This window comes from Sceloporus occidentalis, unplaced genomic scaffold, assembly GCF_023333645.1.
Source record: "Sceloporus occidentalis isolate IW3139 unplaced genomic scaffold, rSceOcc1.0.p SCAF_3, whole genome shotgun sequence".
Lineage (NCBI taxonomy): Eukaryota > Metazoa > Chordata > Lepidosauria > Squamata > Phrynosomatidae > Sceloporus > Sceloporus occidentalis.
Window position 1 is genome coordinate 113813652 of NW_028316983.1, and position 17087 is coordinate 113830738.

Here is a 17087-nt window from a genome sequence, read left to right on the forward strand (position 1 = left end):
TCAGACAGCATCAGACAAGGCACTTGTTACACTACTGCTTATGTGTGTGTGAGATGAGTTTCAAGCAACAAAGATGGAGGTGACAGAGGGGTTGGACTTGAGAGAGGCAGGTCTCTAATGGGGAAGGCTCTAATGGGGACGTCCTTGAGGGAAGATGTAACATTTTAGTCTTAACACCATTAGGTGAAGTATTAGGGCACCAAGTAGCTACTGGGCAGCAGGAGTAGTGATGGGTGACAATGGTGGAAGATCTTATGAGAGAAGAGCAGTGGCACCATGTTAGCATTGCAGAGAGAGGCAATGGTTCTCTTGGAGAACGCCTCACCAAGAAAAGCCAATGATGAGACAATCCAAATACGATCTGAAGAACACCCCAGCAGAATTTAAAGATAATGCAAAAAATAAATTTGCATTATTAAGCCTAATTGATCAGGAACAAGATGAACTAGGGATAGAGGTCAGGAATATAGCCAAGGAGGAATGGAAAAAGATGTTATCTGTTGCCAAAAAGAAAGAGAAAAATCAATGGATGGCAGATGGAACACTTCAAGCAATAAAGGACACATGAGAAGCAAAAGAAGAGGGAGACAGGAATAGATCCAGAACCATGAATGCAACCGTTCAACGATTAGTGTGCAAGGAAAAAGAAAATTACTTATAATAATCATTGCAGAGAAATAGAAGTTGAGAACAAAAAATGAACAACAAGAGACCTCTTCCACAAGATCTGTGCAACTGAAGGAAAATTTCAAGCAAGGGTGAGGCTACTCTATAATCAGCAGAGGAACATAATACATGACAAATATAAATAAAAAGACAATGGAAGCAATACACAGAGCAGTTTTTTTAAAAGAGGTAAAAGGATGAATGACACATGGAAAGAAGACTCAGCCGAAGATGAACCCCAACTTTTGGAAAGTGAAGTGAAAGCAACTCAAGGGAATTTGGAAGACTAAATCACCAGGAACAGATGACATACTAATAGAACTGCTGAGACAAAATCAACTTTAGTTCTAACTAAAATCTGCCAACAAACATGGAAAACAAAACAATAGCGCACAGATTGGAAATGAACAATATATATTCCTATCACCTCGCCACGAAGAAAACACAAAAAAGTGCAGTAACTACAGGACTACTGCACTAATTTCCTATGAAAACAAAGTCATGCACAAAAATCTACAGCAAAGACACCTATCATATATGGAGTGAGAAATTCCAGCGGCGCAAGCAGGATTCAGAAAAGGAATAAGCACTAGGGATCACACAGCAAACGTATGTTGGATAATGAGGTACACTAAATAATTACAGAAGAAAATCAGCATGTCATAGAAAGAAAATCAACTCATTTGTAGTGCTGGAGAAGAGTGCTGAGGATATTGTGGATGACTAAAAAGCCAAACAAATGGGTCCTAGAACAAATGAAGTCTGAACTCTCCCTAGAAACCAAGGTGACTAAATTGAGGCTGTCATGCTTTGGCCATATCATGAGAAGGAAGAACTCGCTGGAAAAGACAATAATGCTTAGAAAGGCAGGAAGAGAAGAAGACTGCATTACAGATGGGCAGGCTTAATTAAATAGGACATGGCCCTGAGTCTACATGACCTGTGCAGAGATGTTGAGAACAAGGTGTTGTCAAACTCTCTTAGTCTAATTTACTTCATAGGGTTGTCGTGAAGAAAAGGAACAGTGGGGAACTATGCCATCTTAACTCCTTGGGAGAAAGATGATGAAGGTATAAAGAACAACAACAAAAGACACTTCCCAAACTAGTACCTTCTGGGTTTTTGGATTAAAATTCCCACCATACCCACAGAAGCCAAAAGGAATCGCGGCTGTGAGGATGGCAGTTATCATCCATAACATCTGGAGGGAATTGATTATGGAAGTCTCTTCTTAAACATTCTGAAATCAATGAAATATTTCCCCCTAACACTCACCCCAATTTGAAACAGTACATATATTTTTAGATCCACGTGATTTGAAATACAAATATTCTGTCCCTGCAGTCTTAAAGAAGAACATAGTCACAGTCTTTGAAAGTTGCATCTTGAAAGCTCAAAGAAATGCTTAAATACATGTATATGCAGGCACAGTTGTGGCATCTTTGGTCCTGTCAGCAGTACACATACATGGATCAAATGGAGTTCCAACACAGCAGGCCCCTTGCTTCCCTTCAACACAATTTTCAGCAGTTAAGAACTGTAATCATTCCCATGTTCCTACCGGCATAGAGTATGTACTCTACAATACCCCTTTATTAGCTGCTTCATTGTTTTAAAATGACAGATTAATAAACAAACTGACACCACAGGAATACAGGAGTTCTCTGGGCAAAATGACTCTTTTGTACAGCTATAAAGTCTTCCACAGTGTGAGGCTGGGGAGAGCAGGGTGTCTCTAAGGCAACACAGCTGTCTTCTATAACTGCAGTAACGTTTAACAACAGGATTGCATTTCCTAACTGTCATTCCAAAGGAAGCAAAGGAAGAAGGAGAAGTGGCCTGTTGCGGTGAATGCAACTGTGCCAGACAGTTTCTCCAGTAGCTATTGCAGAAGGGACTGGAAGACACAGTGGCTCTTTTCATAAATGTCTCTCCAAAGCAATAATGAAGTGGCTGGCTCCTAGAGGAGGTCTGACATCTGTCTTCTTCCATTCCCAGAAAAGGCGGAATAAAAATGAACATCAGTGTGCAAGCATGCACACTCAACACTCATATGCAAAGTGTTAACTTTCATTTCTGGCAAAGAAAAGAATGAATCTATCACCATAATACCATGCCAGCCAAACAGTTGTATGACGCACAAAAACGCCACACTGTCCCTTCAAGTCATAAGCCCTACACTGGTTTATCATGGCATTTGCATGACTTGGCTTATGCTGATGTAAAACTTATGAGATGAAACCTATTTCATAAGCAGGATGACAAACAGTGATGTTAAATTTGCATTTTAAAAGGCAGCTGCAGCTTTTTTGCAATGAACACGTCTTGGGACTGATGATCATGTAAAACAGGCAATCCTTCAACATGCACGGACAGCAACATTACAACTGGAAATTGGAACCACAAATTATTTCTCCTTCCCTGCCGCAGCCACTTAGGGCTCTTAAAGCATGCCCCAGACAGCTGGAGAATCCTCTAGGGCACTTCGCAGAGGCTGCAGGGGCAAGAAAAGGACAAGTCTGATTTAAGCAGTTGAACAGACCTGGGTGGGTGGATTGCAGCCCACTAGATCACAGATAGGCAAAGTGAGGCCAGTAGGAAGCCCGTGGATCTCATTTTTTTGGCACCCACCCTGCTAGTTCCCCAACCGCATCAAGAAGACCTGGAGCGCTTTCCAGGCTGAGTTTTGGGTATTTTTACCTGAAAACCATAGGGAGATGCCCCAAAACACACACACACACACACACACACACACACACAGTTCAAAGAGCAATTCCACAGCCCCCCCCCCCCACTACCTCTATCTTCAATAAAGTCCTTCTCAAAATGGTGACAGGAAGTGATACAATGTCACTTCTTGTTGCCAGTTTTGGAGAGGTTTGGTAGAACAGAGAGATATTTGGTCCCTGGCTCCTGTTCACTTCTCATCACTTCTATAGATGTTTCTTCACCATTTGCTTAACTGGCAAGGGCTGATGGGATGTGCAGCCGAAAATCATCTGGAGGGCCCATCCATGGCATAAATGATGGTGTATCTTCATTTCTGTTGTTCAACTTGTTAACTGCCCTTGAGTAGACCTCAACTCATGGTGGCCCTATTGGTGAGACATTTCCAAGACCCCCTTGTCCTCCACTGCTCTGCTCAGTTCCTGCAGGCTCAGGCCTGTAGCTTCCCTGATAGAGTCTAACTGTCTGCCGTGTAGTCTTCCTCTCTTTCTACTGCCTTCTACCTTTCCTAGCATCGTCTTTTCCATTGATTCATGCCTTCACGATGTGGCCAAAGTACAATAGCCCCAATTTAGTCACTCTGGTTTCCAGGGAGAGTTCAGGCTTGATCTGCTCAAGAATCCAATTGTTTGTCTTCCTGGCTGTCTACAGTATCTTCACAGCACACCTCCCCAGCATCACATCTCAAATGAGTTTATTTTCATTCTATCGGCTTTCTTCACTGTCCAGTTCTCACATCCATACATGGTGATGGGAAATACAAGGGCTTGAATGATAGACACTTTAGTGTTCAGAATTATATCTTTACACTTTAGGATCTTGTCCACTTCTTTCATTACTGTCCTTCCCAATCCTAGTTGTCTTCTTATTTCTTGACTGCAGTTGCCGTTCCAGTCAATATTTGATCCAAGGTACGGGGACTCTGACAATTTCAATTTTCTCATGATCTAGGATGAATTCTTGTAGATCTTCTATGGTCATTACTTTTGCTTTCTTAATGTTCAACAGTAAGCCTACCTTAGTACTTTCCTCCTTGACCTTCTTCAGCATTTGCTCCAGGTCTATGTTGGTTTGTGCTAGTATTATTTTATCATCTGCATATCTTATATTGTTGATGTACCTTACTCCAATCTTCACGCCTCATGCCTGAGTCTAATCCTGCTCTGGGTGTGATATTTGCTGCATGCAAGGGTGATAGGCTCCAGCCTTGCCTGACCCTTTACCAGTTGGGTGGAACCATTCTATCTCTCTGTATTCAGTTCTGACGGAAGCCTCTCCTCCTGAGTACAGGTTACACAACAGGACAATCAAATGTAGTGGTACTCCCATTTCTCAGAGCACATTCCATAGCTTTTTGTGATCTATGCAGCCAAAGGCTTCGCTATGGCCAATATATTGCATGTAGGTTTTCTTTTTGGAAAATTCTTGTTCACTCAAATCTTTCTAAATGGTCTTATTCTTAACTGGGCTAAGACATTCAGCGCCTGAGATAAAAATCCATAGACAATCCCACTGATTAACATGGGTTGTCATCTATGTGGAGGTTCTTTTAAATCAACAGGAGCTGGGGCCCAATTAATTGCAACAAGACCTGGATAAATAGCTTCCCTGAAGAAGTTGGTCAGGTTTGTCTTTTGCTCTAACCCCTCCCACCTTGGCACCCAAAATCTGCTACTTGCCACCACCCCCAAAATGCTAGGGCTCCCTTTGGTCTGCTAACATCAAAGAGCAAATCCCAGATTGTACCGCCTGAACTGAACAGCATTCTTTCTGAGGCTAATTAATTTGCTTCAGAGAACTGTCGCCTGTAGCAACTCCCCAAGAATCCTCAATGTTTTACTCTTGCTGTTTTGTTGCATCTCATACCCAAAGTTTCTGAAGATAATATTCATGCCTGGATTTCTAAGGTCAAGCTAATTACTTGTCCTTCTGACCCAATCCCCTCTAATTGACTCCCGGGACTCTTTCCCCAGGTCTAATTGATGCCATTAGAAATTCTCAATTCTCCACAGGGAATCTGCCCTTTGTGATTTTGGCTATGCTTTGGTGAGTCTTATTTAAAATAAATCTGTAAGCTTATTAAACTTTCCCTAAATATCTATCTCCTTGATTATCTCTGCTTCTGTTGCACCCTCTTAATTTGTACAGCCTGTTACTTATTTTGGATCATCTATTAACAGTGGGATCATATTACCATGTGAAGGCCAGAACTCTAATGCTGAGGGCAGGATATTGGATCCAACTTCCTCCGTCACACACAGGAAAACAAGAGTGAATGTGTGGTTTGAGCTACATCTCACCGTGCCCAATGTCAAAAACCAAAGTTAATGACCTGAGAATCCAAACTGGCTCTGTGAACCTGGTACCATATAATGAAGTGTGTGAACTTAGTACAAATGTAACTGGGGTTTACAGTTTTTGTTTCTAGTCAATTCATTGTCATGAGAGTGTGTGGCCTAACTTGTCATCTATGTAGACACTTTTTACAGAACATGCCAAAGCAAAAAACTAGATACTGTGACTCCAACATCGCTTCTTCCTGAATACTGTTTTCCCATCTTTGGCTGATGCAGAAGCCTATAAGAGGTTCAAAAAGAGAGTATGATATATACTGCACTTTTTGGTTGGCCTGGTAAAAGTATCACCACAAGATGAATTTGGGATTGTTTTGTTTTATGATCCACAGAGCTATCCTTGCAATTTGGGACAGAGGGACTAATAGTTGCAGCCTGTCAAATCCTCTTCCATGTTGATTTCCTTCAAGGAGCCCAGAATCAGGTAGCTACTGTACAGTACAACCATATCCAAGTACCAAAATTCATATATATGCTTTCTAAAAATTCTATTCCTGTATTTGAAACCCCAACGGCACACATCATGCAAAAGGATGCTTGCAATAATCTCTCAACTGAATATTTTGATCTTAGTCTCAGTTAACTCAAGATGACAGTGTGCATTCTACTTGTTTGGCTGGAGATATATCTTTATTGCTTTTTGAAAACCAGTGCCTGCACTGCAGCCACTCACTCACAAGCCACAAGGTTCTGAGTTCAATCTCAGCCAGGGGCTCAGGGTCGACAGCCTGGCATCTTTCCGTAAGTCACTAAAATGAGCTTGTTGGGGGCAATTTTGTAACACATTGTAAACGGCTTAGGGAGTGCTTAAGTGCATTGATAAGCATTATAGAAATGTACTTGCTATATTGATATTGCTATAGTTCAACCCAATTTTGACTGAGTATCTGAAAGGAAACAGGTTCAGTAGATCTTGCATTCTTATGGTATATTGTCTTTGAACAGAAACAATGGTATTTCAGTTGCATATCTAAATCACAGATGGGCAGATCTACAAACATATCAAATGTGTATTCAGGAACCTTTGGGGAGAATATAACATGCTTCCTCTTTCTGTATTGAAATAATATATTGTTAATTGTTAAGCATACAGAAGATCTGATCCATGGACTTATTCTAACAAATGCAAGTTGTTGCTATTTCACAGTTGTTAACCATTCAGCCAATTCACTGCTACCACCAAATCCCTTCAGAGCTGGTTGAGTATTTCTTATCCGAAAATCCGAAACGCTCCAAAATTCAACACATTTGCTTTTTGATGGTTCAGAGTACATAAACTTTGTTGCATGCACAACATTATGTATAAAATTACCTTCACACTATGTATGTAAGGTACGTATGAAACAAATTATTTTTGTGTTTAGACTTGGGTGCCATCTCCAAGGCATCTTACTATGCATATGCAAATATCCCAAAATCTGAAAAAACAAAACAAAATTCAAAACATTTCTGGTCCCAAGCCTTTCAGATAGGTGGTACTCAACCTGTATTACAGTTTCGATTTTATCCCAACAAAGGGAAATAGTCAATAAAAACAGCATGCTCAGATGTTTTATTCATCTAGTTTCCTTATTTTATTAATATATGCACCTGTTGTAACAATCTTTCTTCTATATGATGAGGTAACAAAATTTCAAATCTCTAGCCTCAAATATATAGTTGGTAGCGTGTGCAAAAACTCATCACTTAGGCCAAGCAGATTGGTTATAAATCAATAAAATAAGTTTATTTTATAAACAAAACAGAATAACAGATTGTCAATAATAAACTGTTGTAAACTTGTCTCTTAATCAATCAATTGCAGAGGTTTATAGAAACTCTCACATCAGATGTGACCCTTTTCCTAATCTTTAGGCCTTCCTTTGGTCTAAAAGATCAAATTTACTCATTTTAACACCCTGTCCCCTCAGGGACTTCAAGACTATAGCCCTCCTCGGGACCAGTCTTTTCCCAACCTCACTCAACCAACCCCCTTCGACTTCTAACCCCCTTCTCAACTGCCTCCGAAACTTTATAGCTCCAGCCGGCCTCTGATTGGTTCAGAGTCTCTGGCTCCTGATTGGCTGACTCAAGATTCCGAGCACCACACCTGTAATGACATTTTTTGGGATGAACTGAGAGGTCCGCTGTCATCAGTGACCTAAAATTATAAAATCATAGAGTTGGATATCCTATGTTATCATAAAAGATGATAAACCACACAAAATCTACTTTTCTATTTGAAGGTGCGAAATCTTATATTTAGCCTGCAATCAACCCTAAAAGAAAGAATCAGCTAGAGCAGTGCTGTACTGCATTAAAAGGCTTTCCAATGGAAGACAGACAAGTACCAGCCATACGCTAAACCAACATTCAGCATATCACAAGCCTAGCCCTGCCAGCACTGTCCTGTCAACCTCCTTTCTCCTTTACCGCACCCAAGAGAAACGAAACACATCCAAACGCAGACAAATTACAGTTCGTCTTAACTATGGTTAGTTGAAAGAAACCAATTGCAAGCCACTGTTGTTTCCAGGATACATCATACATCTAAAATGGAAGCAGATGCACCCAATCTTCTCCTCACAGCTCTGTGGGAGAAAAGAAGATCAGAGAAACCTTGGGTTGGATCATTCTCAGACCTGAAATGCCATATGGAAATCCTAAGGTAAAAAGGAACAGCATACAAAGTGTTTCATCTAGCTTCTTCCCTGACGAAATCTCTTTGCCCCTGTGTATTTAAAAGCAACTTTCAGTTCTGGGGATTAGATTTTATTTGATTTGATTATGTCACAGAATGAATTATTTGTAGTTATTTACCATGTTCCTGCTACTAATGGCCAGATGTGAATTTGTTACCCTGGATAATAATTCACTTGGCATGAATACGTGATGTCCTCAGAGTAAATGTTTGGAGGGGGGTGGGTGGAAACGCAGTAATAGATAAGAAGCATCAACAGAAACAAAATGTGCAGCATTACACATACTAAGTTAAGTATTAGACCTCAGGTTCATTTTGGCTAAACAGTGTCCAAAAATGCTAAATTATTCTCACTGCTAAATACCATAGTCCTTTCCTATTCCTACTTACAGGATGGCAATTAAACACACATTTAAAATATGGGCAAGTAGTGAGTGACTGGCTGACACATTTGTTGATTTATTACAATATTTATATCCTGCCCTCCATCTAAAGATCTCAAGATGGCATACAATAAAATCAGCACAATCGATTTAAAACAATGCAAGCAGTAAACACATTTTTAAAAGACTAAAAAGGTATTAAATAATATTAAAACAATTTAAAAGCATGCACACATGTGAATCTGTGTAAAAACAGTTAGGCACCAAAGGCTTTCGTATACCATCATGTTTTGATTTGACACTAGACAGTCAGCAGTGTAGGTGCCAACAGGATCTCTAAGAAGAGGATATATAACTGAGGTGCTACAGCAGCAAAGGCCTTCTTCCATGCCCTCTCACAGCATATTTCCCTGACTGGTGGAACCCAAAGGAGGGCCCTTGCTTAAACCTCAGGCAGGCATATATAGGGACAGCCACTCATTCAAGTATTCATGTCCTCCTGAGCTATTTAGGGCTTTCAATGCCATTTCCACCACCTTGCATTCAAAAAGTATATTGGCAGCTAAAGCAATCTTGGCAACTAAACACATAATAACTGCAATGTGCAAAACTGCCACCATTTGTTTGCAAGCCATAGTTGCAGTACACTGAAAAAACATAACATAAAAAGTTGACAGTAAACACAAGAGATCTTTCCATGTTCCAATATGTCACATTCCATAGCTCCTGCATTTCTTTTAAAACATTTGCACACTATCTTCCATCCCATTTAAGATTTTGGGGTAGCATACAATTGATTCCATCACATTAAAACAAATAAAAATGTTTCCTTAGGTATTCTTCTTACCTTTTCAATTTTCTCATCCAGCATTCTGAAGAATTCTTGTTGGCTTTCAGAGATGTGCATGCTGAAACAGAGAGAGCAGTGCACTGAAAAACACAGCTGTTATGTCAAGCTTTAGGGTAGGATGGACATTGGGCAACTGTCAGGTGTCGCAGGCTCAGTTGGTCCCTACAGAGCCCTAGGGCTGCACCCCCCAGGCATTCCCCCACCCTTGGGATTATAAAAAGTACAAACAAAAATGAATTTTAAACATAATAAGGAATAATTTTGCTTTGCTTTGTGGTCTCTGAACATGGTAGTTCCTTTATTTAACAAGGATGAGATTTCTAGGGGGTTGGACTGGACAGCCCTTGTGATCTTTTACAACTCTATGATTCTATTAGCAACTAAAGATATTTAATCATTCATTTCTGTTATTTAAACACAGAGAGTCAGAGGCACAGTTACATGTGTTCCTATTCCCCCAATGACATAAGGTTTTGAGGGGAAAGGCAGCCTTCTACAGAATAATTTTCCTCATGGGATATAAACACTGAAGATTTTTTGGTGATTTAAAGATTATGTGCCTTCAAATCACCTGTCAATTTATGGTGAGTTCGCAACCTCATTAATTTCACAGGGCTTTTTGTTTTTTTTTAAAGATAAAAACTACTGAACCCAGATGCTGTTTTGCCAGTCCCTATCCTGAAATATAGCCTATAACACCTGGTATTTATTGGTGGTCTCCTATTTAAACACTAACCAGAACTGATCCAGCGTAGCTTCCAAGATCAGATGGGATCTGGTGCCTTTAGGGTATTTAGTGTCATTTTTACTCCTTCTACTCCCTTGTGATTTCTACCTCTTCACAAATATTGAAGTGGGAAAAGGAGAAGTAGGTAGGTACTCTACCAAACAGTGCTACTAATGAGAGCAACATTATCTCACATACTGCCCAAATGGATGGCATCTGGTGTTCTCCTAAGCCAACTTCATTTGGTGACTACATTCCAACTGCAAATTATAGACTTCAATCCCATCCCCAAATAGTGGTGTTCCTAGTAGTCACCAGCCATCAACTTCAACTAAGATTCACTTAACAAAACAAATTGCAACAATCAATAGGTATTACACAACACACACAGCTATTAGCTAACTATTACAGGCTTCCTGTAAATGGTGGGAAAGGCCAGTTAATCTGGAGGTTGACTGGCTGGTTGGAGGTGCAGAAGTCCTGGATGAGGCTGTTGCACGAGGAAGTTTTCACTCCAGTCTCTACAGTCTACCACATGTAAACTCTCCCTTGTTGTGAGTCCAGCCAATTTTCCTCTGATGAGTTTTTCCCTCCTTCTCTTGACTTGAGCTGCACATGTGGACTCTCATGTAGTCCCATCTTGTCATGGGATGCTAATTTGTCTTTATCCTTGTCACTATTTTGGAGTAGCAGTTTGGGCAGTGGGCTGGATCCATTTTGGAGGGAAATGGAGGTCAGTGTGCCACCTTCTTCACTTTGGAGATCCCTTTGGGGAGATCATAGGAGGTTGAAGGATTTGCAGTGGGACCAGTTCAGGGACCTACTATCACTGCTTCACTCTCAGGAAGCAGCGGGAATCACACAGTGGATACCTCTGATATGGATCCCCTTTACTGCCATCCTGTGCATCTTTCCCCCAGCAGAGAGACTGCGGTTGGGTGTCACTTGAGAACAGGCTGGTCAGCCAATTCTTCAATCCATGCTTTATGCTGTGCCAAAGCTCTACAAGCTGCAACCAATAAACCTTTCAACCATTTCAATATTATCTCCTGTATGTGTCCCATCCTCCTTCTCCTTATTTCTAGCCCATCTGTGTTAATAATGAACTCCTTTGTGCAAGAGCATTTGAAATACCAACTAAGAAGAAAACACATATGATTAGCATCTTATATATGAGCAGTAGTAATTTGCATGCTCTCCAGCTGAACTGTGTAGCCATCAACAACTATAAAAATGCACATTCTGCTCAGTTTGGAGACTTTAAAAAATGCAGGGAACTACAGTCACCCCTCTGTTTTCATGGACTTGGAGTCCGCATCCCTCGCTTGTTCGTGGGCAGGAAATAGAGGGGGACAAAATGGGGCGGGTGCCGCCATTCAAGCCAGTGGGGCTTGAATATTGGCATTTTTCATTTTTGCGGGGGTGGGTGGGTTCCAGAACAGATCCCTCATGAAAACGGAGGGGTGACTGTATATAAAATGGATGCTGGATGGCACGCATTTCATAGGTATGTGTTCATCAGTTGAAGTCTCCCTTATCCAGAATTCTGAAATATCCAGAATCCCAAACCTTTTTCATGGGTAGCTGAGTTAGAAGCACCTTTGATTTCTGATAGTTTAATGTACTCAAGTTTTGGCCCGTTACAGACGGGCACTAAAGTACGGAGTCAGTCCGTACTAGGGTTAGGAAGGTGCGGTGCTTCCGCACCCTCCTAACCCTAGTACGGACTGAGTCCGTACAAAATGGCGGTGCCTCATCTACATGGGGGCCGCCATGAGGACGTCACGGCCGCGCCGCCTCTATACGGGGCGGCGCGGACGTGACGTCCTCGCTCCGCGCCAGGGCGCATAGTGTGCCCTGAGCACGGAGCAGGAAGGAGCTCCGAAACGGAGCTCCTTCCTGGTTTGGTCAGCTGGGTGCAGCCTTCAGACGGCTGCGCCCAGTAGACCAAAGGAGAAAGGGGCCAAACGGCCCCTTTCTCCTCCTTCCCGCTGCCGCTACGGGGTGTCCTTGGGACTTGCCCCAGGGACATCCCTTTTCAGGCTGCGGGGAAGGGGCCTTTTGCCGCTTCCCCGCAGCCTGAAAAGCGGCGGATCGGGGCCTCGGCGGCTGCCGTTGTAACCACTGAAGCCCCGATACTCCGGGGAAAGGGGCGGTCTGTAACCCGCCTTTGTTTCATGAATAAAACTATTAAAAATATTATGTATAAAATTAGTTTCAGCCTACGTGTGTAAGGTGTATATGAAACATAAATGAATTTCATGTTTAGACTTGGGTCCCATCTCCAAGATCACATTGTGTACACACAAATAATCCCAAACAAACAAACAAGATCCTAAATCCAAAACACCTCTAGTCCCAAGGGAGACTCAACCTGTATTATTACACATTGCTAAAAGCAAGCCAGAGGTTATATTTATTTTACAGTTATCTGTTCTGCGCTTATCTGAAAGCAAAGGTGTCTTCTCTTTTGGCCTAAGGCACAATAAAAATCCCAGAAGTTCAAAGTGAACAGCATCAGTGGTAGAATGTGGAATGGAAGGCTGCACATTATAAGGTACATTCTTTTTCAAGTCCTTGCATTTATCTGCATGCAAAATTGACAAAGTTCATCAGCACATGCATCAGCTCAGAGTCCCGCCACCACCAGGATTCTTATTCTTATTATTTATTTATTTTTGCATTTGTTTTTAAAAGGTATTGTAGGTTTTTTTCTTGTTTGTATTTTCCACCTCATCTGAAAAGGATATTTTTAAAAAACCTGTCATGTTGGCTTAAAACTAATTATAAATTTAAAAAAAATGAATAGCAGGGAGTTTAAAAATCAGAAATACCACCTACAGAAACACAAACTTTTTTAAAAAAAGCCAGTCACAAGAATAGGGAAAGTGATTTAGCAGAGTGATTTAGCAGAATGAGCATCAGAAAAGCACAAGTGTTCCTGGAATATTAAACTGGCATTACGCAAACTCTGTTTACATTCTGCCTTGGCAGACAGGGAGCCAGTCCCGAAAAATAACTCAAGACTTTGATCACAGTGGATCAGAGAGGGGCAGGGTCCACTTATCTATTTTTATAAGGCTACCCACAGCACAATCCAAATAAAATGTAGTTGTCTCAAGAGTGGGAGTTGCAGATTTTATTAAGAGCTTGTTATTTGGAAACTCTAGGTCCCTGGGCTGAATCCAGGATTTCAAAAAGTTGCTCACAGAATCAACAGTATTTAGCAGTGCAAATCTGACACAATTTACATTAAAAAGAAAAGCCAAGGTAGCCATGTTGTCTGTAAGAGTCAAGATTTACAGCTTTACCCTTAGAGGTGTTTCTGTAGAGTTTGGCTTTAGCACAGTGCCTCTTTACACTAAGCTCATTAGAAATCTCTAGTATACAGTGACATTTCCCAGACCAGTCCTGCCCACTCTTCTCTCCAGGCAGAAGGTCAGATAATTTCTTTCCATTAACAACACAGTGTTATGGGGTTGGTGAGACTATGTTTCACTGTAGTGTGCAGGATTGGAAAAATACTATTATTAGTAGCTGGCAAAGTGCTGGCAGTGCATTTGTGTGGTACAGACCATGCCACAGGGGTGTGGGGGGGGGGAGCATAAAAGCTGAACATTCAGTGCAAGGTCAGATGCTTCTACAAAGTTAGAGGACACTGGATTCTCAGGGAAGATGCTCTAAATTTATGCACACACATTGGTTGGCTCAGCTGTGAAATTTGCATCACATTTTAGGAGGACTGCTTGTCTGGGGTTTGAACAGGGTTGAACACACTGGAATATGACACATTATATGACTATTCACTGTATGGTCAACTGCTTTCTCTTTTCATCATCATATTTAGTTGACACTAATTAGCGTTATTTAAAATAATCTTCTGCTGCAGCTCTTTGTGAGCCTCAAAAATGTGCACAGCATGGCACTGATCACAGATTCCAGCTCCTGGAGTAGCTCTTTCCTTTTTTAAAGCATCTTCTTAATCCTTACAAGTGTGAAAACATGCTTAAAGTAGGCAATGTTTGTTTTTCTCTCAGAAGCCAAAGGAGCATGGATTTCCAATTGTTGTGGGCAGGCAGTTCATATACCTCTCTGCCCCTTCCCATGAATTAACAGAGTAGAATAAATTATGCAAAACAGATAAACATTAAAATAAAATAGAAATCAAGGTGGAATATCCAATGAAGTGATGCAATGTGGAGTATTCCTGTTCAGAGTTCCAGCGGGTGATGCTCTCTTCCATTGTACATATCCCTTTCTCTGGTTTTTGCCTCCCCAACAAGCACATGGCATTCTGTAGTCGCTGAATTTGCTCAGCCAACACGATGTTGTTTTCAAGGCTTCTGCCCTTCTTGATTTCCCCCCTAAATATCTGTTATACTTCTGAAAACCTACAATTGCTCCAAACTTATGTTTTGCCTCTCTTATTGTTTCTCAGTTAACTCCATCGTGGCCAGAGTCTGATAGCACTCACCCTCTAAATTCGTTATTAGGGTCAGTGACAGTATAGAAGGCAACAACAGGAATAAGACCTGGCCTAGAATATTCAACAATCACATGTTAATCAGACTATGTTATTTTTGAGAGGTTAGCAAATACTGTATTACTATAGACGGTTTTGCACTGACATGTTAGCAACCAAACACAGGCTTGGGGCGGGGGGGGGGGGGGGGAATGGAGATTTTTACCATAACATTTTTATTTTTAAGCTAAATAAAAATCAGACCAAATACTTATAAGGGGAGAAGAATTATCAAGGAATTTGTTTTTCAGGCAAGGAAAACAACATCTTACAGACAAAGGAGGATCTAAACCCTCACCCAGTTATTAGTACAGATCGAGAATCCCTTATCTGAAAATCCGAAATGCTCTAAGATCCAAAACTTTTTTCACGAGTGGTTGAATGATCATTCATGTCTGCTTTCTGATGGTTCAATGTACATAAACTTTGTTTCATGCACCAACTTATTAAAATATTGTATAAAATTACCTTCAGGCCATGTGTATAAGGTATACATGCAACACGAATGAATTTCACATTTAGACTTGGGTCCCATCCAAGATATCTCATTATTATAATATCCTATTATTATTATTATTATTATTATTATTTATATGTAAATATTCCAAACTTTGAAAAAAATCCAAAATCCAAAATATTTCTGATCCCAAGCATTTTGGATAAAGGATATTCAGTCTGTACTGTAGATACTTATACATCTAAGTTTTCTTTGTGTTTTTTGGTTGGATTGTATACAGATTCAAAAGCAAAAGAAGCAGATCTCTGACTGAACTGAGAACTGAAGAAGAGACGGGAAAGACAGGGAAAGGGGATCAAGGGATGAATGTGGACAATTCAAGTTATACATACTTAGGCTTCCTCTCATAAATTCCACTGCATAGCTCCGCAAATGCCATGTACAGAATGGCTAATGTGAAGGACTGTGAGCCAGCAGTTCTTTCCATGATCACAGCAACACTTTTGTCATTTCTTCGCAAGGGACTGAATTCTCTTCCATGGAAAAATTTGGCAGTACTTTGAATTAGCCTTGAGGCAGTTTATCATTTCTACAGGAACACTCTTTTTAAAGAAAGGATCATGATAACTTGGCTAACATACGCCAGCCAGGCAGACCTTGTGCCCCAACATCTCCCTCTCAAATCTAGCGGCAGAGCAATAGAGACATGATTCTGATATGTCATTATACAAGGTGATGTGGCACATTCACAGCAGCTGATGGCCTGCCTGACCTGTAGACAGACACAGCCAAAATATCCATCAGACAGCCTGCTTGTCCTATCATGTCACCAAGTTAACAGCAGTTAAACCTCTCATATTCATGTCTGCTTCTTCATCTCTCTAGGTGCTAGTACAATTAGGTTTGTACAAAAAGCTTTTGTTTTTAGGAAGGTTAATTATGGTAAGATTAGGGCCTAAATACCCTAAAGACATCAGATCCCATATGATCTTGGAAGCTACGCAGGGTCATAGAAGCTAAGCAGGGTACTTGGATGGAAGACGGCTAATAAAATAAGGTACTGTAAGGTATATTTCAGAGGAAGTAACTAACAAAAAACACCTCTGAGTATTCCTGGCCTCAGAAAAGTTTATGGGGTTGCCATGAGTCGAGAGGTGACTTGAAGGCACATGCACATACAATTATGGGGAGGCTGTATGTAATTTCTATCAAGCAATGTATGTTTGAAAAACGTTAAATTATAAATTTTGATACTAAATATCTACCAAATGCTATTATTATATTAAATATTAAAATAAAGTCATTTTTACAATTATTTGAAAAGGGAGGGACAGTAGAAAATGAAAATAGAGAAAGAGTAAAAATATGTATCACAAAACCACCATCCTAGCCAATTGCAACAGCTTACATTTTAATAATGTTTGGTTCCTTGTCAAAGGGCTGAGTTTCAAGAAAGTTCTGAGGATTTGAAAGTAACCAAATGTATTGCAATGAGCTGTGGGATTAACTTTAAAAAGCCCCAGGTTCCTTTCCATTCCTGTCATTCTATATTTTAAGATCTCTAGAAGCAGAGTGATCAGTTGTGGGCTGCCCTGAGGCAGTGCCTCTTTAAGGCCTGACAAAAGACTGCTGACAGCTGGTAATGTTCAGGTGATGTGCCCCAATGGGAGCCAAGGTGGACCAACAAGGCTATGAGACTGGCAGAAATTACTCATCCTTAT

At 40.8% G+C, this 17087-nt stretch overlaps 1 protein-coding gene across 4 annotated transcripts in view; it reads right to left on the reverse strand.

The window, feature by feature from the left end:
• CUNH1orf21 (chromosome unknown C1orf21 homolog) overlaps window positions 1-17087 on the reverse strand; it is a 141405-nt gene that overhangs the window by 5219 nt on the left and 119099 nt on the right. For 3 of the 4 annotated variants that reach the window (XM_089515856.1, XM_089515858.1, XM_089515857.1), the window contains exon 5: window positions 9658-9718. The exons of the other annotated variant lie outside the window; for it this stretch is intronic. In XM_089515856.1, the coding sequence (XP_089371982.1) occupies window positions 9658-9718 (61 nt within the window). The remainder of the gene's footprint in view (window positions 1-9657; window positions 9719-17087) is intronic. 4 annotated transcript variants of the gene reach the window in all.